Source organism: Mesoplodon bidens (assembly GCF_964165515.1).
Source record: "Mesoplodon bidens genome assembly, chromosome: 6".
NCBI classification, from domain to species: Eukaryota; Metazoa; Chordata; class Mammalia; order Artiodactyla; family Ziphiidae; genus Mesoplodon; species Mesoplodon bidens.
The window spans coordinates 3,937,660-3,963,302 of record NC_138162.1 but is presented as its reverse complement, the minus strand read 5'-3'; the positions used below and the strand labels follow the sequence as shown (position 1 = coordinate 3,963,302).

Below are 25,643 nucleotides of genomic sequence, written 5' to 3'. Positions count from 1 at the left end.
TCTCCCACGGCACGGCACACAGGACGGTGCTTGGCATACAGGAGGGGATGAGGAAGTGTTGCAGAGACCATTTGGAAATGCCGAAGATGGAAGCGTCTTGGTTAACACCCGCTACATAAGAGGATTCTGTATAGGAGGGCAGAACCAAGATTAGCAGGAGAAGATTATGTATTTGAAGGTATTACTGCTGCTTGCAGAAAGAGCTATAAAGGCTCCAGGTCAGCAGATGCTTTAAAGACAACACTTAATGAGTGGCCTCGCCGGGCAGGCGGCAGCGTCTGCGGCAAGGCCACACACCCGCCCCCACTCCTCAGAGCACTTCCCTCCTTGATCAGTCCTGACGCCTCGGCCTTTCATCTTCCCTCCGCCCGCGCTTCGGAACCAAAGAGCCCCAACAAGACACCCTTGAAAGCACTTCGATGTGGTCTGAAATATGCTGATAATTAGAGTAATGAAACCCAGGAGGAATTTCCTTAAACGCCCTCCTCGCCGTTGAATTTTCTAACCCTAATAAAAGCATCTTTATCCTAGAAATGAGCCTGCCTCTCCCACCCTGAAAAGCTTATCTTCTGCAGGAAATGAGAGAAGCACTTTCTTTCTAAAAACTGTATTCCCACCCCAAAAGCTGGTATCCCCCAAACTCTGACCACACACTCTGACTCCTGCAAGACGGCAGGGCCGTGCAGGGGCGTCACTTGCTTGCCCTGAGAGTCCCGGCCAGGTGAGGCGGGGTCCGGAAGTGCTCTGGATTAAGCGGTGTTAGAACCGGTTCACCATTTGGGTAGCGGGGCAGGGGGTGGGCGCTGACCTTGCTGAAGGAGGTTTTCCTTCACTTCCCTCAAACTGTTATTATTGGCAAATTTGAGGTTGGGAGTTTGCCTACGTGACACCCTCACCTCCAGGAACTGCCCGCACCCTGCCGGGCCCTCCTGGCCGTGGCCGTGCTCCATGGCCTTGATGTGCCTGCTGTGCACACCCCTCACCAGAGCTGGCCCGGCCCTGGGGCCACCTGACCAGCTGGCCTACACAAATCCCTTTTCTGGAAATTTGGCCTTGGAGCTGCCTCTGTGGGTGGTGTGAACCAAAGACACGGGAACCTGGACGAGGGTGGTGGTCATGAGTGGCCGTGGAAGGCAGAAGACGAACGGAAGGGAGAATCACAGGGAGAATGGAGACAGAGACAAGCAGCTGCACGGGGCAGAGGAGGCCAGGGTGCTGCCCAGTTCCCGGCCACAGAGCCAGGGAGGTGGGTGCTTCCTCCATCTGGGGCCCAGGAGTCACTGCATCCCGCTTCCAATCCCCTTTTCTGCCCTGGGCAGCCCGGGCGATCTCTGCTACTTGCAGCCACGGGCTGGCCGTCTCTGCTACTTGTCCCACCAGCCATCATTCATGGGCAGCCCACGAGGTCAGGAAGCCTCCTTCCGAGTTCTTGGAGGAACAGTGACCACACGGCCACATGGTCAAGACCCAGCCCGATGAATGAAGATGAACACAAGAGGGGCGGCGACCAGCTCTCGGCTGCGGCCTCTGCAGAGATGGGCAGGAGACCCAGGGTTCTCACTCCGACTGGCAGCCCGAGCCCTGGGCAGCCCCGGGTGGGGCCTGAATCCTGCCCTGGCCCTGGGCACTTACTCAACCTCACCAGGTATCAGCACACCTTGCAGGAAAATCGTGAGGTGAGGAGGGGAGGCCTGCGCGCACTTAGCACTCAGCAGACACCAGGGTCCCTACCCTTCTCAGCTGTCTCCCCTCACAAACAGGAGAAAGCCTGCGTGTCGGCGAAGAACACCTGAAGCAGCAGCCCCGCTGCTCTGGGCTGAACGCCTGTGTCCCCGCAAGTTCATGTGCTGAAATCCTCAAGGTGATGGTATTGGGAGGTGGGGCCTTTGGGTGCCCAAAAGAAGAGGCTCCAGAGAGCTCCCTGTCCTCTTGCCATGTGAGGCTACTGTGAGAAGACGGCTGTCAGCCAACACTGAGTCTGTGGGCGCCATGACCTCGGACTTCCCAGCCTCCAGAACTGTGAGGTTCACTCTGTTTCCAAGCCACCCAGTCTCTGTGCCAGCAGCCTGAATGGACTGAAGCATCTGCTTATGCTCCACAGGGGATTTTGAAAAGATAGTTGGAAATTGCTATTTGCATTTAAGAGAACCAACATGATCAAGCCCTATATTTCCCTGTTAAAAATGTCTTTTGGGCTTCCCTGGTGGCGCAGTGGTTAAGAATCCGCCTGCCAATGCAGGGGACACGGGTTCGAGCCCTGGTCTGGGAAGATCCCACATGCCGCGGAGCAACTAAGCCCGTGCGCCACAACTACTGAGCCTGCGCTCTAGAGCCCACGAGCCACAACTACTGAGCCCGCATGCTGCAACTACTGAAGCCCGCGCACCTAGAGCCCGTGCTCCGCAACAAGAGAAGCCACGGCAATGAGAGGCCCACGCACCACAACAAAGAGTAGCCCCTCCCTGCTCGCCGCAACTAGAGAAAGCCCGCACGCAGCAACGAAGACCCAACGCAGCCCCCCCCAAAAAAAAAAAAAAAAGTCTTTCAAATATAGTGCTGGTGGGATTTTAGAAACAGACCCCTGATCCTCCTGGGATGCCACAGGGTGCCCACCCCGAGGGGCGGAAGGAAGTGCCCCTGAGCTGCAGCACTCAGGGTCTTTCCACTCTGGGGAGAGCTGGACCACTGCCCTTTAAACTCCCCGCCAGCTCAGGCCAGCAGGCGCATCACCTGGTCATGATGGAGACCCCTGCCCTGCCCCCACCCACCTGAGCTGGCTGTGACCCTGAGAAGAGCAGGGCTGGGTCACTGCATCGGTACAGAGCAGCGTCCTCACTGTTACTGATCCTTGCCCACCACAAACCCCTCACCTCAGTACCTACCGGGACCTGCACATCCTGCCTATATTTCATTTTACCCCAGTATTTTCTCTCACTTAATCCACCAGGAAATGGAACGAGTCGGGTAGGGGGTGGGGAAGCCTTGGGAGCTCTCACCCCGTCCTGCTCCCCAGGACACACCCTACCTGGAACTTCTGATAATGCGTCCTGGCATCTGCAGCCAGAGAGGAACATTCTTTTGCTAACAAGCTCTCCACACTGAGGAGGTTGCTATTCAGATGTTTGCGAAGCCACATTGCCTGAAGAAAGGAAAGAAGAAAAGAAAATTTTTGTGAAAGGAATAATTAAGAGGCCACCATTACAATGCCCCGTCCTTCCATATGCTACTAGAAAAGGCTGTCACAGGGAAGCATAATTATTTCTGGCTGGAAGGAGGCCACCAAGGGAGACAAACCCACAAAGTCCCTCCCAGCCGTGGAATTCTGCTTGCCTGCCATTTCTTCTTCAACCAGCCATTGACTCTAAATGGACCTGGGAAACCTACCCTTTACTGCCCTGGGCCTGCCTCTTCAAGCTCTGTGGACCATGAGTTCTTAACTCAAGAAAGGTTTAGAATAGGAAACACGGGGACAGGCCCTAACAGGGGTCACGACCCATACTCAATGTTCATTTTTTCTTAAAGAATGGGGGATGGCATATTCTCGCCAAGTGAATGTTTAGTTCATCAATGGCCACTATATATACTCTACCAGGGAAGAACACATTTTAAGGTATAATCGTGCAACAAAATGTTCTTAACGCCAAGATTATACTGATGACCATTTCAGCAGCGGGATGATTCAAAAGGCCCCGGAGGGGGACTTCCCTGGCAGTCCAGTGGTTAGGACTCGGCGCTTTCACTGCCGGGGCCGGGGTTCAATCCCTGGTCAGGGGACTAAGATCCCACAAGCCGCACGGCATGGCCAAAAAGAAAAAGAAGGCCCTAGAGGTCCCCCAGGGCAGGTATGAACCCTCATCTTTCTGTTCCCCGTACTGGGAAATGCCAGCGACAAGATCAGGAAATAGCCCGTTAGGCTTTCACTATGTATCATCTTATTGTAAAATGAGGTTTGTGTGTCCCTACACAGCAGACAGGGGTGGGAACAGTGAATTTGCCCAAAGGCCTGTAGCTGAAACACCAGTTAGTGCCAGCGACTGCCAGGTCCCCAGGTCCAGGAGCCCCTGGTTTCTAACAGTGAAATGGCGATCGGGAGGGTGGACTGCGGAGAGGAGTGAAAGCTGACAGCCTGACCCTGAGGAACGAAGCAGAAAAACTACAGAGAGATAGACAGATGGATGGATGGATGAACGGATGGACAGACAGATAGGTGACAGACAAATAGAAGAGCTGGCTATCCTAACTCCAAAAGCAGGGCAGATGCACGTGGTTTTATGTAAGGACCAGACATCTCAATTCCTTTTCAGAATAAAGCCAGGCGCCAGCTAGTCGGGGGAAACCAGCCACCTGCCGCATCATCTGGGCCCAGGAGGAGACCTGACAGCAATTGTACAGTGACCAAGGAAGAGTTCGCTAATGTTTATTTTTTATTATTATTATCTTTTTGCGGTACGCGGGCCTCTCACTGCTGTGGCCTCTCCCGTTGCGGAGCACAGGCTCCGGACGCGCAGGCTCAGCGGCCATGGCTCACGGGCCCAGCCGCTCCGCGGCATGTGGGATCTTCCCGGACCGGGGCACGAACCCGCGTCCCCTGCATCAGCAGGCGGACTCTCAGCCACTGCGCCACCAGGGAAGCCCAGCTAATGTTTATTTTTTTAAGTAAAGTATATAGTTGATTTACAATGTTGTATTAGGTTCTGGTGTATAGCAGAGTGACTCAGATAGATAGATAGATAGATAGATAGATAGATAGATAGATATACTTTTTCAGATTCTTTTCCATTACAGGTTGTTACAAGATATTGAATATAGTTCCCTGTGCTCTACAGTAGGACCTTCTTGTTTATCATTAACTTATGTTACCTGATGCTCACTAACGAGGCTTTTGAAAAAACAGAGTTCCATCTCAGATGATTCTAATTTGAAGACGCTTTTGGCACTTAAAAAAGGAGCTGAAACATTAAAACCATACATGGAATGAAGCTTCAGCTTCAGGACGGGGGTTGCCTCCAAGGAGGGAGAGACAAAAAGGAGTGAGGGAAGTGGGGTGAGGTATTTGCCGTATCTTTAAAGTTCTACTATCTTTGAAATGGAGAGAAAGTCATCAAAGCAAATATGACAAAATGATAAGTTCCTGTAAAATCCGGGAGTGGGATACACGAGTATCTCTGGTGTCGTTTCTCTGCTTTTCTGACCGGTTAAAACATTTCATAATTAAACTTTTACGAGTGAATCTGAAGATTCCACACCAAAAGCCTTTGCAATGTGTGTGCCATCTGACCCAGCATTTCTTCCCCTTCTAGAAATGTGTCCTAAGGATGGAACGAAGGGTTTGTCATGATGGTGGCCGTGTAGCCATGAGAAAACCCTGGAAGGAATATCCCACACCTTCAAAGAATATGCTTATCTCTGGATGGTTGGGGAGCTCTCCTTTTGTTTTTTGTATTTTCTAGGTTTTCTACTACAAACACATACTGCCTCTTGTCATGAGAAAATAATTGAAGAAGCAGGAGAGAGAAAAGATGAAGAAAAGCTCAGTTATGTTGAAAATTCGCAGAGGCGCAGTCTCATTCCGTCTCTGCAGGACAAACGAGATACGCCCGTATTACAACACTTAATATGATACACTTACTATAGTTGTTTTCCCCGAGGCGGGTGGACCTAATATTACAATCTTCGGCACTGTGGAATAAAGAGATTTGAGCGTCACCATTCAATATGACAAAGCAACCTCCCGCGTCTGCGGAGCTCTGGGCGTATGTATTTCTTTCCTCCCCAGATTTCATTTTCTGGGAGTGACGGAGTCGTTTGTAACCCAGTGGCTCCGAGATGCTTCCACCACAGAACTCACTCTCTGTGTTTAGAGAGGTAAGTGATCACTGAGATGGTTTATTTTTCTGTCTCCAAGGGGATGTGGACACGGTAACTTGTTTGCCAAACTAATAAATATCAAGAACAATTGGGATTTCAAACACCATAAAGCATTTTAAACAGGGACTTTGTCTCAGGGACACGCTCTCAAATAAAGCTGTATTTTATGTAAATTGACCTTCAAAGGTGGGTTTGTTTGTTTGTTTTAATATCTATGCCTTTTTATTTAGTAAATTGTATTCCCCATCATTTTACAGAGGGAAATAATGGGGAAAAGCCTGGAGTGTATGGGCCAGGTTTATAAAAGCCCAGATAGAAAAGGCTTTGTTTTCAAATACGGGCATTTCTATGAAGATGGAAACCACTGGCTTCGGTGTGATACTCCTGGCTCTGGAAGGCTCCCGACCCTGCAGAATTCCCGAAGACACTACCAGACTAGCGAGTAGGTACTGGCCATTGGAAAAGAAAAAAACAAAAAACAAAAAACCAGCATCTTAAGAAAAGTGCTGGAAGGTGTGTGCTTGGGTCAAAACGAAGGAAACGGAATGTGGTGTCTGGACAGGTGAACCCACGCTGGTTCCTCCCTGAGTGCCACCTTGATTATGTCACCCCCCCCCCAGCTGTGGGAAGCGAGGGGCGCAGCACCCAGGTTGGGGAACCAGGCCTCTGCCTCTGCCTGTCAGCCTGGCCCCAGCCCACGGGGAAGGACGAACGGGTGTGCACAGCAACTCACGGGGCCCGTTCCTGCCAGGCCTCCGAGAGGGAGCCTCATCCAGGTGGAGGACCTCCTAGTTTGGGAGTGGACACAGAGAAGGAACTAGAGGCTCTGGCCCCCGAGTTCATAATCATCAGCAGACCTACACCCAGCCAGGCTGCTTGGGTTTAAACAGACTTGTGCCCCAATTCACAGCACCTTCTCATTTTCAGGGGAAATGCAAAGGGCAAGTTCAGGATAATTCACTGATTCACTCCACAAATACTCATCGAGCACCTCATCCAAGCTCGCACTGGGCTGAATGCTGCCAAGAAAAGCAAGGTGGCCTGAGGCCGGCACCGGGTCAGAGAGGTAATCGCGTTAGACCAGACCTGAGAGGGAGGGCAGGCCTCTGCCCCGTCTCCGCGAGGGAACTGCCTCTCCTCGAGCCCACGAATGATGCCAGACACACGTCACAGTTTTCTGCTGCTGCTCAATGTCTGTGTGCCTCCAGCTGATGGTCTTAGAGCAAACACTGTCGCTGTCCATGTTTCTAAATCTGGTCCACTGGTCCCACTGTTGTGAAATGTAAGCAACTTCCTTCTTGGAAGCCCAAAGCCTTTCCTGGGGCTGGTGATGTGAATCAGGGATGTGGGACAGGAAGGCCCAGGTCAGGGCAGCACCTGGCCTGCTGCCAGGAGGCGCGTCCAGGCTCCAGCTCAGCAAACCCCTGCACATACCCTTTCTCTCCAAGTCACGCTCGGCAAGGGAGCCTCCGGGCCTCCTCAGCAGGGTGGACTCAGCTGCCAGTGTCCTGCTGGCCAAGGGGCTCTGTGTTCCTTTAGGTCCCCTTGGACCCTTGTTGAGGGGCCTGACCTCACCAGGAGGCTGGGATGTGTCCTGGGCATCCTAACAGCCTCGCCTAGCTGGGGATCCAGAAGGTCGCCCAGGAGCCCTGAGCAATCCTCTCCCTTGACCTTGGGCTTCCTCGTTCTTCCTGAAGATGTTCTTCCCATGTCCCTACCTTGTCACCCGTCACCTCCCCATCAGGAATGTCCTCCTCACCCCAACCCCCCCAGCCCCACTGGCTTCCTCTTCTGAGACTCTCACCCCCTCCTGATTAAGGGGCTGCTGCAGCCCTGGTGCGTTCTGTCCCCCTGCTGAGCAGCTGAGCGGGTCCCCAGGGGCCAGCAACCAAGTCTCATCCTCCTTTCCTGTGGCCAGAGCTGCGAGGTGTCACACACGCAGCAGGACCTTTGGTGGCCTCCTCCTCGGCTGCCCCCCTCTCTGTGGCCACTGAGTGTTTGGTTACCTTTGTCTCCACCATCACTACCTCCTTACAAAGGCACCTTCTGCCAGCTGGTTGCAAGCTGCAGGAACCAGATGAGGCTGAGTCGGGTACAGGGGGGTTTATTCAAAGGCCAGCGTGGCTCAGAGAATCCTGCCCAGGCAGAAGGCAGGCCCGGGGCCACCTACCAGGAACAGTGCCCCACGTGAGGCCACCAAGGGGTGTGGGCGGAGCAGCACTGCTGCACTGGGCACCTGACACTGCAGCCTGTGTCCAGAATGCCGCTCACGCACGGCCACGGCCACCGGGAGCCGGGCTCTGCAGGGCCGCCAGGGAGAGCACCTCCCAGACCATGTCCAGAGCCGGGGCTCCGCTGAGCGGAGAAGCTCAGGGCACAGGCCCAGGGCAGGCAAGGCACTTTCGGCTGCGGGGGTGGGAGCCAGGGCGGGGCTTCACAGCCCGTTCTCTGCTCTGGCGTTGTAAACTGGGGCAAGGCCTGCCGGGGCCCTGCAACCTGAGGGGAGAAGCCACAGCAGGTGGAAAACACTGCTTATGGGATGAGCCTGGAAACCAGGTGGCTCTGGGGACACTTGGTCAGGGGAGCTCGGAGCTGGGATGCCACGGAAGGCTTGCGGGGAGGGGCAGCATCAGGGCAGCAGGGAGGGAGGTCGAGGGCGAGGGGCCTGGTGCGCGGACCGTGGGGAGAACGCCTGCTTGCCGAAGCCAGAGGAGGCAAGGGCGGCGGGGCGGCGGGGCGGCGGGGGGAGGACGGGGGTCTGGCTCAGGCGCCCGACGCCTTGCTGCCTCTGCAGGCCTCCAACCCCAGGCCTCCGCTGAAGCTCCCTAGAACTTGGGCCAGACGCCACAAGGCTCGGGGCCTGAGGGACCGGGCGGAAGGGGCTGGCTGCACCTTGACAAGAGCATTTTGGGAACGAGCTGACTCCCAGGTTGCACGTTCATGTTGACAAAGTTATGAGGCTCCACGGCTGCTGGGGAAGCCCTCCCCTTCCTGGCTCTGTAAGTGGCACCCAAATTGTACACATCTATGAAAATACTTTAAAAGGGGAACATCCACGGCCTTTCTCCCCACCTAATTTCTTGCACACATTTATGTGATTAATTTCAGTTTCTTAAAATCTAACACCTTGAAACTCCAGGCCTGCTCATGAGTAATTATTTATAAACAGTGTCATAAAAGGCTGCTTGACTGCCAAGAGTAATCAACTTCCTCAACCCACTTCAAAGGAAATCAAAAAACCTTTCCATCCACAGAGGCTTTTGAGGTTTAACTAGGAGCATGATTTAAAATTCACAAGAAAACCCTTAGGTATTGGAGCTCTAATACGCAGCTTTCTTGGACAAACGTTTGATAAAAAACGAAACATACCATTATATACACCATCGCCTGCTTTCATATTGCCCAGGGCTACTGTAAATGCTCACTTTGTACTAAATCTGGTTTTCTCGCAGCGAAGGGGCTGCCAGCCGGCGGCTCCCCTCACTCCCTCACGTGCACGCTCACCGCCAAGAGTCCAGAGACTTCTGTCCCTCTACACTAGCCACTGGCCATGCCACCGTGCGTCACAGCGAACCCCTACCCACCCAACACCCACATCCAGGAGGCAGAGGGTTGAGCGCCCGGCTGCCGTTAACACGGGCCACTGCATGGCCGGCAGGAGGCAGGACCGACTGACCCACTAACCCGGGGCTGCAGAAGTGCTCGCTGGACATCAGGGGACCTCTCCAGGCCGCCTGTCCTCTTCTAGAACCACGAGGGTTGGGTGAAACTCTTTTCACCTTCCCCCTCTCCTAGAGAACTTCCGGAAGCATGGTCTTCTCCCCTCCTCCTCCGCCCCCCCTCCTTCTCCCACGTTTTTCTTCACTTCTGGGTGGAGGCCTGGGCACGGGAGGGAAACCCAGAGATGCCCCTCTCTTCATTTAAGTGGTTGGGACTGGAGCCAAAGGGCAAAGGTGTGCCAGCGTCCCTCAGAGCTGCCGGCCCAAGTCCTGGGAGTGGGGATGGAGGGCTCTGGGAACGAATCAACCCCTCAGAACAGTGGTTACTGGGATCCAATGACTCGACCCCCTGAGAGAAGCATCTGGACCAAAAGCCTGGACTCTAGCCACAGGTGAGGACAGCCAGGAGGCCGGCCCCCAGCTCCAGCTGAACAGGGGGGTCTGGATTCTCCACCCCTACTGGACAGCAACAGAGCAGGTGTAACGTGGAGAAAGGAGGCGGGGCTCCGTGGAGGGCAGCCTCGGAAAGGAGGCCTGGGAACGAATGGAAATGGGTGCTGAGGAGGGTGGAAGGAGGTGGGAAAGGGGAGAGGAGCAGGTGGCTGTAAGGCCAGCGCCCAAGAGGACTGTCCCGCCGATGCCGACTGCACTGCATCCGATGACATTTGAACTTAAAAATTCTGGTCAAGTGGATAGTTTGACACTGGAAATCAGTTCTGCACACAGAGGAGCAAGATTAAAGCACAAAGATGGACTGTGCCTCAAATTTCAGGCTCTTGAAGTTCTAGCAGGGAGACTAACGAAGCCTTGAGGTCTGTGGTAGAACACACAGCGTGGCACACACGCCCCTAAACAGAATTTTTCAAACCATAAGTAGCAAGTGCCACCACAACCCAACTTAGGGTTCAAATGGTTATATTATCATCAAGTATGGTTTTCATTTAGAAAAACCTCGTTAAGCTTTTCACAAGTGGACACTTGCATGGCACCACCTGAAGCCCGGTGGGAGCATCGGGGCCTTGTCATGCCTTCCCACGGTGTCACTGACCAGTCGCCATGGATGAGGCCGGAGCTTTGCCGCCTCCCTCTCTGTTACCAGACATGCCCATTTTACAGAGGAGGAAACTGAGGCCGAGAGAGAGCAATGATCTCTCGCCGTTTCTTCGCACTTAACTAGGAGATGTGAACACCGATGTGCTGGAGGCTCCCTGCTGGGGGGGATGGCGGGAAGGGACACCTCCCCGAACTGCACTTCCCTGCACTTCCCTGCCTTTTGCTTCGCTCTTCACTTTGAGTTTACTTCACTGTTACTTTGCCTTTATCGGGCCTTCAACTTTTACTGCTTTTGACTTTGCTTTGCTGTATTGATTGGGCGGGGGCCGTACGAGAGGGGAACACGGGCAGAAGTGCTCCCAGCAGCCCTCATGTAACAGAACTTAGCAACACCGGGCCCCGCGAACAGCCGGGGGGCAGGGGGCTGCAGAAACGTCTTCCTCCGGCCAATGGAGGCCACTTGGTGAGGCCCGGGCAGCAAGCTGGGGTCCGGGGCAGGACCACCAGGAAGCAAGGGGGCTTCTCACCCCACAGAGCAGGTGAGCCTCCCTCCCGCCCCGACCAGAGCACCAAGGAACGGAGGCACCTTAGAAGACTCTCCGCGGGGCAGACTGGATCCCCCACCTCCGTCACCCCCCGCTCGGTCTCCACCTGGGGCACACGTGCTCACACTCAGCACCCGTTCTCGAATACGCCTCCCTGGAGGCTCAGAAAATGGCACTCCTGGGGCTCTCCACACCACACTGAACCACCCTGCTTAGGTCTCTGAAACGGCCCCTCACTCCGATGCCCTGACCCTGCCCAGGCCACGCGGAAGAGGCCAGGTGTCCCTGGCAAACTGCAGGCTTGGAGTCTCCTCTCTCCCCATTTCTTTTTTTTTTTTTTTTTTTGCGGTATGCGGGCCTCTCACTGCTGTGGCCTCTCCCGCTGCGGAGCACAGGCTCCGGACGCGCAGGCTCAGCGGCCACGGCTCACGGGCCCAGCCGCTCCGCGGCATATGGGATCCTCCCGGACCGGGGCACGAACCCGTATCCCCTGCATCGGCAGGCGGACTCTCAACCACTGCGCCACCAGGGAGGCCCCCCATTTCTTTTTTAAACTACTTAGCATCCTCTCTCATCTTAGGCCTCTGAACCCCACCACGGGGCATCTCAGGCCTCCATCCCTCTCAGCTGCACCAAGCCCTCACTTCACTGGTGCGCTCGTAGCTCCTTCAAAGCGGCTAATGCTCCAGTGAAAGAAATATCAAAGCTCTGAGACACTGGCCTCCCTGACAGCTCACACAGGACGGCAACGATCCTCCACGTGGGACGGAGCGCCTCCTCTCCCTCCTCCCTGTCCGGGGCGCCGGCCTTGCGTCTGGTCGGCCTGCACTCGCTTGGGCGAGGTTTAGGGAGCTCTGGAACTCATTAACGGGCGCCGACAATGAGACCATCAGGAAAACCCGAGTGTTGCCTGTCTGGGTAGACCAGAAACCACATTTTCACCTGACAAGTGGAGTGATCACAGAGCTTAAACCCAACAGGCGACATCAGCTGGGGCGTGCCAAGGCATTAATAATTAATTCCGCGGGCCATTCTGAGGTTTTCATTTTAATCACTTGGCAGGAGAATTTGTATGAGTTGTGCTCCAAAAGAAATTAAGGCATTTTTCAATTAACCACCTCCCCAAGTTGGCAAAACCTTTCCCCACCCTGTTCTGACCTCCCTTTAGACTCGGAGAGGACAGTGTGGTTCCCAGAGGTTCCCAGGAGGGGGAGGGGAGGGAGACAGCTGGGGAGGGTGGGGGAGGCCCACTCCAGTGCTCACCGTAATCATTGTTTCGTTGTAGATGCTCAATCATGAATGGGATGGGGTCCTTGGGCTGCTGGATCAGGAGCTGCTCCAGCATGTTCTGTGGGCACAGGGCAGACACCCAGGTGGTTAGCACCTGCATGAGCACCCAAGGCCCCAGGCTCAGGTGGCCCAGCACCCTGGTATCACAGTGGATACCAGTTACGGGGCCTGATCTCCTCCCTGCCCCCCGCCCTAGCTGGCATCTGTTTGGGTCCCTGTGAGCAGAGGCGTGAGGGAGGGGCCGTGTGGGCTCTGCGGGGGAGGCACCCGGACGGAGGCGGAGCTGGAGGGATGGCGCCCCTGACTCAGAGCAGGCAGTTTCAGGGCCCTCGCCCCTCACTTCCTTGGTGACTCCCAGACCAGCCGTCTCTCGGTTTCTCTCCTGCGCTGCACCCGTTCAGCCCTCAGAGCCCTAGCAAATGCTGTTCCTTCAGCTTGGAACACTTTTCCTCAGGCCTCAATGGAAACATAGCTTCCCGAGGATCCTCACTAGGTCAACCCTGTCATATGTTCCTGCAGCCCCCGTGCATCCCCTTTATCGCCTCCCCCTTGTCCCAGTGCCCGGCACAATCCCAGTAGGTGCCCCATGTGGATGACTGCTGGGGGACGTGGCCATCGCTGCTACCTGTGTCCCTCCAGAGTGGAACAGATATCTAAAACAGTCCTGGGATTGTCTGGCTATTTAATTCTAAGGGAAAGCAGCTTCCACGGTTCCAGAACAAAGGCTCAGAAATTAACCAGGTGGGTGACAGCAGGTGGGCTGGTGCACTAAGGAGCAGCCTTATGCCCTAGGGACAGGCAGGGAGGGGCTGTAGCCCTTTGGGGGCAGAGGGAGAGCAGGGCAGTAAAAACAGCATGAACCATGAGAAGTCCTAGCCCCACTCCGCTTCTCACCATCAACACCCTTCCCTTCTCTGGGCCTCAGGTTCCCTGCCCATTAAAAGGCACAGTTGGACGAGATCCCTAGTCATATATCACTGGTGAGATGGTGTGAGATGACTTTAGATGGTTCTCAGATGAATATTTTAAATTTCACTCGCACACAGTTGCATATCTAATGTGTATTAGAAAAATCAGTATGTCAAACCGACGATTTCGAGGATATTGCTTAGGATGAGGTGAAATAAGTTAGTTTTTTTAAGTGGGTTGATTTAAAGAAATGATTAAGGGCTTCCCTGGTGGCGCAGTGGTTGAGAGTCCGCCTGCCGATGCAGGGGACACGGGTTCGTGCCCTGGTCCAGGAAGATCCCACATGCCGCGGAGCGGCTGGGCCCGTGAGCCATGGCCGCTGAGCTTGCGCGTCCGGAGCCTGTGCTCCGCAACGGGAGAGGCCACAACAGTGAGAAGCCCGCGTACCGCAAAAAAAAAAAAAAAAAAAAAGAAATGATTAAGTTAAAATGGAAATACGGTATTGGTTATATGAATCTATACCTGTGATAATATTTCATAGACTCATACCCAAAAACTGAGTGCTGGTAAAAATGGATGAAATCCAAATAAGGTCTGTAGTCTAGTTAATTGTATTGTACCAATGTCAATTTCCTGATTTTGACAATGTACTACAGCTACCTTAGATGTTACTACTAGGGGAAGCTGGATCAAGGGTACACCAGAACTCTGTACTATTTTTGTAACTTCCTGTGGGTCTAAAATTATTTTAAGATAAAAACATTGGGAATTCCCCGGCAGTCCAGTGGTTAGGACTCAGTGCTTTCACTGCTGGGGCCCAGGTTCAATCCCTGGTCAGGGAACTAAGATCCCATAGCCTCGCTGCACAGCAAAAAAAAAAAAAGGTCAGAAAATGGAAATGGTAAAAACCATGGAGGGAGCACACAAATGACTAAGGACTGGAAATACTGGACCAAAAGCTTCCTCAGGCTGCTCCTTCTAACAACTGCTATGAGATACACCAGATTCTCTAGAGCGGAGCACAGTGCTCCCAGGAGTTGCCCCATCCTGCCCACCACCCGGTGACTTAGGACTCAGCTAGCCATCTTCTTTACTTAGATTGGCCACTCAGTTTTAGAAATCTCTCGTGTGCCCTCTATCAGTTAACACTTTCCAAAGGAAGCCTATGTTTGCTGGAGGGATGGAGACTCAGTTTCTTAGTCTGAGTTCTTCTCTCAGAGCTGTCAGAGGCTCAAATGGCCACTGGCATCACTAAGGAGGTGCCTCTGGGGATGGGGTATACCCGGAGGAGCAGACAAATGATCCAGCTTCCCTTTGGCCCTCAGAACCTCGGAGTGACTGACAGTTCCTCCAGTCCGGCTTCTGAAAGCCTTTACTTCCACGAGATGCAGAAGGGAAACCTGGAGCACATGCAGGGGCACGGCTTTGCCTAAGGTCACACAGGGAGTAGGTCGGTCAGGTCAGGAACTCAGGATGAGGGCTTGGGAGGTGCCTTGAACTCTTGGCCCTGAGGAGGAAGGGCCAGGGACGAAATGCTGCTGTCCAAACCACAGGGCTGCTGTCCCAGAAGGTGGCCCTCTCAGAGGACGGAGAGGGCCACCTTCAACGCAGACACTCCCCAGCTCAGAAACCAACACTGCAGACGCCCTGGAAATTGTCAGCACCAGATGAGCCCCTTGGAAACCACCTCTTGCAACCTGGCGTCTCACAGATGGGGGAACTGAGAAAAGGAAGGGACCTCTTCCAGATCATGGACTTGACTGGGGCGGGGCCAGGACCAAATCATGGCCAGCATGGCCTGCCCCCTTTCCTCCCTCCAGGGAGGGTCAGGGAGCATCTCTTGGTCGAGCACTCCCTTGGGATACGATGGCCCAGGAGTCGAACAACCCAATTTGGGCGTCCTCTTGGGTAACAAACGTGACCCCTCCCTGATGCGGCGTCGCCGGCGCGCGGCCGGACCGCAGCAAGAGGTTCCCCGGCCACCGCCTGGTGTCGCGACAGGGCAGGGCTGCCCGGGTCACCTGCATCAACTCGAAGACGTGGTTCGCCTCCCCATACTGGGGCATTTCCGGGGGTATGCGGTGCGGGGCGGTGGTCGCGTCCATATCGCCGTGCAACGCGTCCGCTCCCTGGTGACCGCCGTCGCTAGGGCCTGCGTCATCAGCGCGCGCCGCTCCCTTGTGACCGCCGTCACCAGGGGGTGCCGCGCCGTTGCGTCATCAGCACGCGTCGCCCCCGCCCACCGGAGAGGCTGGCTCCTGACGTTGGCACCCGCTGCTCCTCCGGCGCGCTCAGCCGCCTGGGGCAAGTGCTTCCCTGCCCTGGCCTCGTCCGCGCCCCCTCTGCGCGCCCCCAGCGGGGCACCTCAAGTCTCCTCCAGCTGTGGCCTTCTGGGGTCAGAGGTGTCCCCTGATAGGGCCCCCCCTGTGCTGAGAGACCCCACTACACCCCGAGGGCACGTCGGCCCCCGAGAGGGCGGGAGGCGGATCCTGCTTCTGGTTCCGTCAACGCGCCCTGGCCCAGGCGTTAGGAGCTCCTTGAGCCACCCCGGCTCTGCTCTCAGGGCCTCAGTTTCCCCATCTTTAAAATGAAGACACTGAGTAGATGTGGGGCAGGGTGCTTGAAAAAGAAGGGGCGGGAGGGTCGAGGGTCCGGTCGGAAACCCTCAGCCCAGCTTGCACCTTCTGAGCCCCCGAGACCCCGCCACTTGCTCCCGGGGCGGGGCGGGGCTGCCCCGTGACCCGATTGCTATGGCACGGGCGGTAACAGTCTGGCCCGCGGCCCCGCCCCTTCTCACCTCCGATCTCCCCACCCCACCCACCCCTCCTCCCAAGCCCTGGGAAGGGCCTCCCCGCCCCTTCGGGGTCCCAGACACGCACGGAGACACTCCAGCTTCAGGGCGCTCTGTGAGTGAAGGCCGCTCTAGGACAAGCAAGATTAAAGCAGGCCCGGGGAGGGCCCACCCAAGCCCTGGATTTGGAAACCGGAGGGTGAGGGGGGTGGAGAATGGAGGGGGCCGCCGCTGCTGCCGCTGCCCTGAGAGAGTTGGGGTGGGACGCGGAGGGGGGAAGGAGGTCTGCGAATCGTGTTAATCCCCGGTGGGCAGCCTGGTATCTGACGCGGCACTGAATTGGGAGCTCTAGCTCTTGTCCGTTGCTGTTCTTAGGAGGAGCTACCATAATGTGAACATTATGGAGAAGGAGTATGGCATAGTCAATACAGATTGCCCAGAGTTCAAATCCTGGCTCCACCCTTACTAGCTGTGCAAGCCTGCTCTGTGCCTCACTTTCCTCCCCTATTAAGTGGGGATTATGGAAGGTTTCCATGAACTAATATGTCAGAAGTATTAGACAGTAACTGGTGTGTAGTAAGTGCACAATGCATAGGGGTTACTATTAGTAATATATCTCATTTAATCTTTGCACCAACCCTGAGAAATAGGTACCTTCATTCCCATTTTACGGGTGAGAAATTGGAGGCTCAGAACGGTAAAAATTGGTTAGCTGAGCCATTTCCATTTTCTGGACCTCTTTCCCCATCAGCTGTTAATCATGGAGCATTAGAATCAGAAGAGCCCTTGAAAAGCCTCTAATCCAAACTCCCTCATTTTACAGATGGATAAACTGAGGCCTGGAAAGGGGGAAATTCTAGGCCAAGGTCACTTGTTAAAGGTAGAGCCAGGCTGGAACTAGCCGTCCTGACTCCTAGCCAAAGCCTTTTCCAGCAGCTACCAGCCCGGAGACATGCCCTCCAAGGGGAAGAGGCTCGCTCCCCCTCAGAACTGCCTTCTCAGAGCACGTACACACTTTGGTAGGCTTGTCAAATTCAACTGCAAAGACAGCTGGGGAAGAAAAGGAAGCTGCCTCACTCTGAACAAAGAACACAAACCACCAGGCCTGCAGTTTGCACTGGAGAGGTTCAGTTTGCTTCCTGGACATTTCTGAAATGACTTGCCTTCCTCCTCATTTATTTTAAGCCCTAGGCGCTTTTCATACCACGATTTAATCTTCTTTAGCAGCCTGAAAAAATACAAATCAATTAAAGCCTAAAACCTATCGGGTAATCATTTTTTTCCTTCCTCCTCCCCCAGAGCAAGAAGTGCCTGCACCCTGTGCCTTTCATCCAGACTAATCTGGCTGCAGTGACTCTTGTTCAAGGGACGATCACTTTGGATAGCTTATTACAGCTCCTCTCACGATACTCCTGGTGTGCATGTCACACGTCGATAGGATCAAGAACCAAGTCGGTTTTGCTCTCAGGGGCTCTTGGGGCCACCAGTCAAGGTAGGGCTGCTGTATCCCTAGAGAACTTGGCAGTTCCAGGAGGGTGGCAGGGAGCTGGGCACACGGGGCAGCCCCCTGAATGCTAGTCCTCGTTGCTCTGGGATGGGGAACAGGGAACAGTCTGACTCGAGCGGAAGCGAGGCCCAAGGGTCTAGGTAGTGCAGGCCCTTGGTGTCCACTCTCCACCCCCACCCCAGCCACAGTCAATCTGGTATCTGGCGTGTTTCTCTTAATGGACCATCACTGGGGGCTGGGGGGCGGGGGAAGGAAGGGAGGTATCCAAGTTAAGATCCCAGGCTAAATAAAGTCGGGCAAAACTGAGTGGGGAAGCCGGTTTGCTCCCATCCTAGCTGCCTGACCTCGGCTTTGTCATCTGTCATGTGGGGGTGATCGTGGTACCCCGCTGAAAGGGCTGTACCAAGGATCTGAGGTGATGCCTGTCCAGGGTTTATCTAGGGCCTCATCGAACTGGCTGTTATTAGGAGGACTGGCCCAAGCCATCTGGGATCTCGTTGAAGGCTGCATCTTGGCTCCAGTTCACCCTGCCCTGCACCCACCCACCTCCTGCAAATGCCCCTCTTGCAGACTGTGTAGCCCTTCTGGCCATTCCCATCTGGCTTCCCTGCTTGCTTTTCTCCTTCTCTAAACTACCGTTCACTTCACTTCTCCTCATTGTCCGCCTCCCATTCCTCAAGTCCCTCCAGGGTAGGGAGTCTTGTCTATTTTGTTCAATGCTGTGTATCCGGCCCAGCACCCTGCAGGTGTCCGGCACCTGGTAGGCACTGCAGCATAAATGAATGAACGAATGAGTGAACGCCTGGAGGGCTCTGCACCTCCTTGGCTGGAAGCTTCCGGGTTCGCTCTCACAGCTCTGCCTGACAGTGGGCCCTCAGCCTCGCCCTGCCCACCGCCCCTGCGCCTGCTCACGACATTCCCTCTTCCCACCCTCTGCCCAGGGTCCCACCCCTCCGCTCACCTGCCCTCCTCCTCTCCAAAGCCGGCCTTCTTTTCTTTTCTATAAATTTATTTATGTATTTATTTATTTTTGTCTGCGTTGGGTCTTCGTTGCTGCACATGGGCTTTCTCTAGTTGCGGCGAGCGGGGGCTACTGTGCATTGCGGTGCGCGGGCTTCTCATCGCGGTGGCTTCTCTTGTGGAGCACGGGCTGTAGGCGCGCGGGCTCAGTAGTTGCAGCGTGTGGGCGCAGTCATTGTGGCTCACGGGCTCTAGAGCTTAGGCTCAGTAGTTGTGGCGCACGGGCTCAGTTGCTCCGCGGCATGTGGGATCTTCCCGGACCAGGGCTCGAACCTGTGTCCTCTGCCTTGGCAGGCGGATTCTTAACCACTGCGCCACCAGGGAAGCCCCCGGCCTTCTTTTCAAACCTTCCCTCCCCCAGGAGGTCGAGCCCTCAGCAGCCCTGGCTTCTTTCAGGGTGCATATCACGCCTGCTCTTACCTATCTTGATGGCTGCGTTTCTGGCACCCCCTTACCTTTGGCAGCGAGGTGTGGGCCTCGCTCTCCTCGCCCTAGGCCAGGTCCTGGTAAGCCTGCCTCCATGCGAGGTGACAGAAAACCGCTGCACCCCGGGTCGACTCACTTCTGCCTCCAGGATGGGGCCAGGGGGCCTTGGCTGGCTGTGGCATGTGTTCAACAAACAGCGGGTCCCACGGCGTCCCCACAGCCCGGCTCCCCTCCCAGCTTGTGCTAAATGGGCAGGAGGTTGAGTAGAAGGAGGCCACTGCCCCACGTGGCCCTGTACCAGGCCTGTCCCCAGTGCAGCTGCGCTGCTCTGTTGGCAAACACAGGCTACGGCTCCCAGGGGTGGCCTCAGGACGCTGCCGCTGAAGCTGCTCCATTCAGTTTGCAGTAGACCCACCTGGGCTGGTGGGGCATGATTGTCGGGCCCCCTCCTGGCATGGCTCCTTTTTTTTTTCTCGGCCGTGCCTCACAGCCTGCGGGACCTTAGCTCCCCGACCAGGGATTGAACACGCGCCCTCAGTGGTGAAAGCTCAGACCACCAGGGAATTCCCTGGTGCGGCTCCTTTATGGCAGCAGGGCTGCGTTTAGCTCCCAGCCCAGGACTGCGGCTCCCAGCTCCAGCTCCCCAGCCCTCCGAAGTTCTCTGATTCACCCCTCCCATCGTGTCGTGGAGGCCACCTGGTGGTCTGTTCTCCTTTCATCCCCCTGATGCCGTCTCCTCCTACCACAGAGACTCCCTCATTCCGGTCCTGCTGTGTGAGGATGCTGAGGGAGACCCAGCAGAAAGCAAGCCTCCTCTCCACCTGGGACCTGGCAGGAAGCCTGGATGTGTTCTCCACACACACACACCCCCACCCCAGTGTTCTGGCCCCTTCCACTTGCAGCATCCCACTGGGGCCCTACCTCAGCGCAGCCTCCTCTGACTGACAGGGGGCACGTCCAAGCCTGGGCTCCATGTGTGCCAGGGCCTCGTGGTGCAGGGACAGCCGGCTGTGGCACCTTCAAGGATGCTGCGCGTGCTCAGCAAAACTGTGATGACATGGAGGGCAGAACCCACTGCCTTTCTCTGCTCAGAGGAGATTCTGGACACGTCGTGGACCTCCTGGATGACACTGGGACAGTTTGTGAGGCACCAAAAGACAGTACTCCCCGCAGCGTCAGTGTTTCCAATCAGGGTCATCCCTGCAAACTCCACAGGAGGCAGGGAGGGGGCACCAGCGGCCAACCCCACCCTGGGGATGGGCAGACCTCAACTCAGGGCTCCTGCCCCGAGCACAGAGTTGGGAAACGGCATCTCCTCAGACTCGACTAGAAGGGTCTCAGTGCCGACCCTTCCCCTGCTTAGCCTGGAAAGGATCCTTAGACTTTCCCACCAGCGGCAGAGTGGCAGATGTTTTACAACAATTTGGTCCCAACTGATAAAATCATAGATTTTACATGCTGTGACACATTTCTCCATCCCGGCCTTTGCCGACACCACAGGGAGGTGCTGGAGGCCGTGTGTGTGTGTGTGTATGTGTGTGAGAGAGAGAGAGACACCCACAATCTGGAGAAACTGAGGCCCGGAGAAACTCACGTCTACAGCTGAGGGAAGGAAGTCTTGTTTCACGGCAAAGAACGTGCCTCTGGAGGGTAAATGGGCTTGGGTCGGGCTTGGCTCCGTTGCGGACAGCCTGCCGGGTTCTCGAGCAAGTGCACAGCCTCCTAGGGCCTCACTTCCTTCTCTGCAAAATGGGGATGAAAACAGTCCCTGCTCCCCAGCGTTGTGGGGAGCTGCTCAGCCCCGTGCGCCGCTGAGAGGGGCCGTGGGCATCTCGCAACCCCCGAGCTGGATCCGCGGGTCTGGCCCTGGGAGCTCAAGACTCTCCCCTTCCTTGCACAGACGCCTCCTTGCCTGTGAATGAGCAGACAGGATGATGAATGAGGTGAAAGAATCCCTTCGAAGTGTGGAGCAGAAGTACCAGCTCCTCCAGCAGCAGCAGTTCACCTTCATCGCTGCCCCAGAGCACTGCAGGGAGAATGCCCACGACAAGATCCGGCCCATCTCCAGCATTGGGCAGGTGGAGGCTCCTGGGCTCGCGGGCGGGGCCCGGCCTCGTCCCCTCACTTGAACGCTGAATAAAAACCCAAGGCCCAGAGAGGGCCAGTGCATGTGTGCCAGAATCAGGACTCAGATCCTAACTGGTGGATGAGCCGTTCACTCATTCCCTCACCAAATATGTGAGTGAACGGCAAAGCGGTTGAAAAGTGTGGGCTCAAGACTCAGCCGGCCAGGGTTTGAGTCCCGGCTCTACCACATGCCACCTCTGTGACTTCGGGCCAGTGATCCACCTCTCTTCACACATTTCATCTGGGAAATGTACAAAGAGCAGCACACACCTCCTAGGGCTGTTGTGCGGATTTAATGAGATCATCAGCAGAACCCACTCTGTCGGCACCTGGTGGTGTCGGCCTGGGCTCAGGACAGGGAGGTATGGCGAACAGATGCACACGGTCCCAGCCACTGGGTTCCACTGCGGTTTAGAAACTGCAACCTGCCACGCACATTGCTAGTCACATTTGCAGACGTGTGCAACCCTTGCCTGGCAGCATCCTTCAAAAATTTTTTTTAATTTTTGTAAAAATTTCTCCCAGTTTTTTAACTTGAAATTTTAAAAACCCACAGAAAACGAACACCCATATAACTTTCACCTAGATACATCAGTTTGTAATATTTAGGGTGCACCCTTGTTTGTATGTACCCTCTTTCCTCTGAACTATTTAAAAGTAAATTGGCTGCATCCTTTTCAGCCCAGCCCCCAAAGGTTCAGACTTCCAGGGGCATGGAACAGGTTTTCAGTATCAGGAAGGGGCACCTGAGATGCCCCCCCACCTCTGCTCAGAATCTACATCAGGGCTGAGTGACCCCGACCCACTCCTCCTTGCCTTAGGTTCAAGAAGGCTTTTGGTAGATAACGGCCCCATGGGTGTTGACTCTCAACCCTCACCCTGCCCTTCCTAGACTGAGGTATCCAAAGGTTACCTGCACACACACCTGTGACACTGTGACAGGTGCTCTGTTGACACCTGTAGCCCAGTGACGCTGCTCTGTTGTAGTTACACCACAGTGCAGGTTCCTCCTTACACCCTGCCCCGCCCCGGACCCCAGGGCAGGTGTGTGTGGGTGTTTGGGCCTACAAGGTGGGTATCAAAAACCTCTACCCCCCTACAAAGCTATTGTACTTGGGAAGAAGCTACTTGAGGTCACTTGGGGAGACATCCCTAGTGACAAAACGTCCACCAGTGGCAGCAGGAAAACCCTGGTTGTCTTAGAACTTTCTGGGTGCTGGAGGAGGTAGGCGATGCCCCCTGCCACCCGACCGTGGAGAGCAGGACCATGTGAGATGGGTCAGTTAGTCCTGCCTGGACTGCAGCCAACTCCTCCCCAGCCCTTGCCCAATCCCAGATCCAGAGTGACTGGGGGTTCCGGGTGTGGAGAGAGTCCTGAGCCGGGGAGGATCCCCACTGCTCCCCAAGGAAAGGAGTTGAAATTAGATCAATTTTATCACTATTCTTAGCACCTTTTATGGCTTAAGAAAGGTTTCCCTCCCACTAAGACATGTTCACATGGGAGGTTTCATTTTGCTTTTAGTATTTAAGCTCTCCATTCTCTTAGAGTTGATTTTTGTCTGTGGCGTGATGTGGAGCCTACATTTTTTTCCCTCACATAGATCATTGTTTTCCCAGCTCTACTTACTGACTTGTCCCTCCTTTCTCTAGCCTTGGAAGCACAGGATAACAAAACTACAAAGGATTCTAGTTTGCTCCTCAGTCTGGGTGGCCCAAACCAGTGGTTCTCAAAGTGGATCCTCTAGGTGGGACCATGGCATAAAGTGTCAGGGACGAGCCCTCTTTGCTGCAGGTGTTGGCTTAGGTGCCCGGGACTGGTGAGAGGTATGGGGCTGAGAGCCCTCGAGCTGGGGTGAATAAGCAGGGCACTTCACCTCTCTGGGCCTCGGTATTCATCTGTAAAATGAGCACTTAAAAAGGTACCCAGTGTATGGCATTTAGGTGAGGACTGAGTGAGCTCAGGCCTGCAAAGCCTTCTGCATGGTGCCCGGGACACTTCAAGATGTTCGCTGTCTATAGACCCGAATGCTTACACGTTACTGGCCTCTGCCTCATGACTCTGGGAGGGCCAAGGCAGGTGATCCCGGGTCCTCCCGGCTCACTCCACGCGGGCCAGCGCAGGTGCAGAGCTACATGGAGCGCTACTGCAGCAACTCCACAGACCGGCGCATCCCGCTCGTGTTCCTGGACATCTGCACAGAGCTCGGCAAGCTGTGCCAGCACTTTGAGGCACTGCACTCAGGCAGCCCCGTCACCAACCACCTCCTCGAGAAATGCAAGACCCTCGTTAGCCAAAGCAAAGACTCAAGCAGCCTGCGAGCCAAGTAAGACCCTTCTGATCCGGTTCCCGAGGCCTCAGCGCCTGCGTGTGGGAGGAGGGGGGAGGGGTCGGGGACGGGAGAGGAGGGGTCCTGGAGGAAGGGTGGGCTTTTGCTGAGAGGGCAGGTGCGTCTAAGCTGGTGAATCACAGGTGACTGTCCAGACGTCCTTGGCTGGGAAGTCCTAGGCCCCTTGATTTAGTGGACTGACTCTGACCCAACAAATCATTTTATTGAAAATGAGGGATTCTGAGGCCCAGATTTAGTAGGACACAAATCCTTTTGCTGGAGCCTGCACCAGGCCAGGAGAAGGGGGTCACAGACCAGTTGTTCCCAGAAGCCCAGGAAGAAGTGGGATGTCTGGAGTCCAGTCCCATGGATGTCAGCACCACCAGCGTGGTTCCCTAATTCTGAGCCCTGGGGAATCCGCAGCACAGAGTACCAAATTCTGGAGGAAGCTGTTTAGATACTACAGTGAGACGAGTCAGAGGGGCTAAACGGTGTACTTGGGAGTGATCAGGGCAGGCTTCCACAGCTCATGACCCACGCCTTTCACACCGGGATCTCCTGGGGGCTCCTGGGCCCTAAACCCGCTCAACCACCATGTCTGGCACCGAGAGCCTGGCCTGGTGGGCGCACAGCTCTAAAACCTCCCACTGGGGTTCTGCAGCGGGGGCAGCTTTAGAAACCCCTGCCCGAGGTCTGGGCCGCGGCACGGGAGTCCCTGGGGCAGGGCTCAGCTGGCCCCTCTTGCCTCCCTGCAGGTGCCCCCCCGACATGGCGAACTACCTCAGCTGCCACAAGGCCAAGAACCACTGTGGAGGCGTGGTCAGCCTCATCCCCATCGTCCTAGACGTGATGAAAGAATGGGTCGCCCACTCGGAGAAGCTGCCCCGCAAAGCTCTGTAGCACGTGAGTGAGCCCCAGGCAGCCACCAGGGCAGCCGCTCGTGCTCCCCAGGCCACAGGAACCCAGCCTCGGCTAAGAAAAGACAAGTGTGGGCAACTGACACAGGACAGCCTCAAACCTATAGGGGCAAAACAGAGTGTTCAGAACTGCCCTGGAGACCAGCTGGTGGGAAACTGTAACTCAGCCGGTGACCTGCTTGATCCCAGTCCCATCCTGTCCCATCCCGTCCCGTGGGGCACTTTGCTACTAAGCTTGGTTTCCACTAGTTGATCCATTTTCACTGGTGCCCACAGTCTTTGCCACTTACTAACCCCCAAGGGGACCACCCCATGTATGACTGAGAACCTCTTTCCCTCTCGTGCTGGAACTTCTAACTTTTCCTCGCCTCCGAGCGTCAGGCTCCATATGGATGAAGAGGACCCTCACTTAGTGTTGCTTGTAGAGGGTGTCCCGGGGAGGCCGGGAAAGGGCCAGGGCACCGACTGTCCCGCCCAGGCCCAGCCTTCCCAGCTGAGCCGTGCAGCTGGAGGAGGCCACTCAGCTCCCTTCCCGCCGCAGCGGCAGCCACAGGCGAGACGCCACTCTCAGCAAGACAGGGCTGCTCCCGCCTCCCGGGATGCTGAGGGCAGCACGCTGAACTGCTCAGTGTGATCTGGTCTCTGGACCAAAGCCCAAAGGGGAACGAACCCGCCTTGCCTCTCCTTTACTTGGGAGAGAGACTGAGAGAAGCCAGAAGAACTGATTTCGTGGTTCCCGTCCGAGGACAGTTACCTGGTTTTCACAACACAGTTGAGGCCCAGACGTTGTAAAACGTGTCACCGGCTTCCGAGCTTTTGCCAGAAGTGCTGTCTGAGTGTTGGTTTTCGCCTTCACAGGGGGCGACTTAGCTTCTGTATTCTTGCTTCCTCGGGGGCGACAGTCAAGAATAAAAAGTGTTCTGCCACCTCCTTGCCTGGCCTGGTTTCCTGGGACTTATCCCTTAAAGAAAACGACATTCACCCTAAGACCCCAGAAGATGCTGGGCAGTAGCCTCACAAGCAAAACCACTAGCAAAGCGCTACCTCTGTGGAGGGGAACACACCCCGCTCCACACAGGGTCCGCTGTGAAGAGGTTCCTGCCAAAGGCCCACAGAAGGCCAGCCCGGTAACTCCTTGTATAGT

General features: G+C 55.5%; 2 protein-coding genes across 3 annotated transcripts in view; one reads left to right on the top strand and one right to left on the bottom strand.

Annotated features, from left to right (window-relative positions):
* Positions 1-15,546, bottom strand: part of AK8 (adenylate kinase 8) — a 130,785-nt gene extending 115,239 nt beyond the window's left edge. The window contains exons 1-4 of one of the 2 annotated variants that reach the window (XM_081236348.1): positions 15,406-15,546; positions 12,449-12,533; positions 5,630-5,679; positions 3,026-3,139 (exon numbers count right to left, since the gene is read on the bottom strand). In XM_081236348.1, coding sequence (XP_081092474.1) covers positions 3,026-3,139; positions 5,630-5,679; positions 12,449-12,533; positions 15,406-15,489 — 333 coding nt within the window. In that variant the 5' untranslated portion in view covers positions 15,490-15,546. The remainder of the gene's footprint in view (positions 1-3,025; positions 3,140-5,629; positions 5,680-12,448; positions 12,534-15,405) is intronic. The other variant, XM_081236350.1, reaches the window with a different exon arrangement.
* Positions 15,547-16,227: 681 nt separating this feature from the next.
* On the top strand, positions 16,228-25,418 carry SPACA9 (sperm acrosome associated 9). The gene is given in 7 exon segments (XM_081237109.1): positions 16,228-16,290; positions 17,475-17,667; positions 19,877-21,206; positions 23,377-23,579; positions 24,338-24,479; positions 24,483-24,600; positions 24,603-25,418. Coding segments are annotated over 5 exon segments (669 nt in total). The 5' UTR covers positions 16,228-16,290; positions 17,475-17,667; positions 19,877-21,059; the 3' UTR covers positions 24,662-25,418.
* Positions 25,419-25,643: the final 225 nt, after the last annotated feature.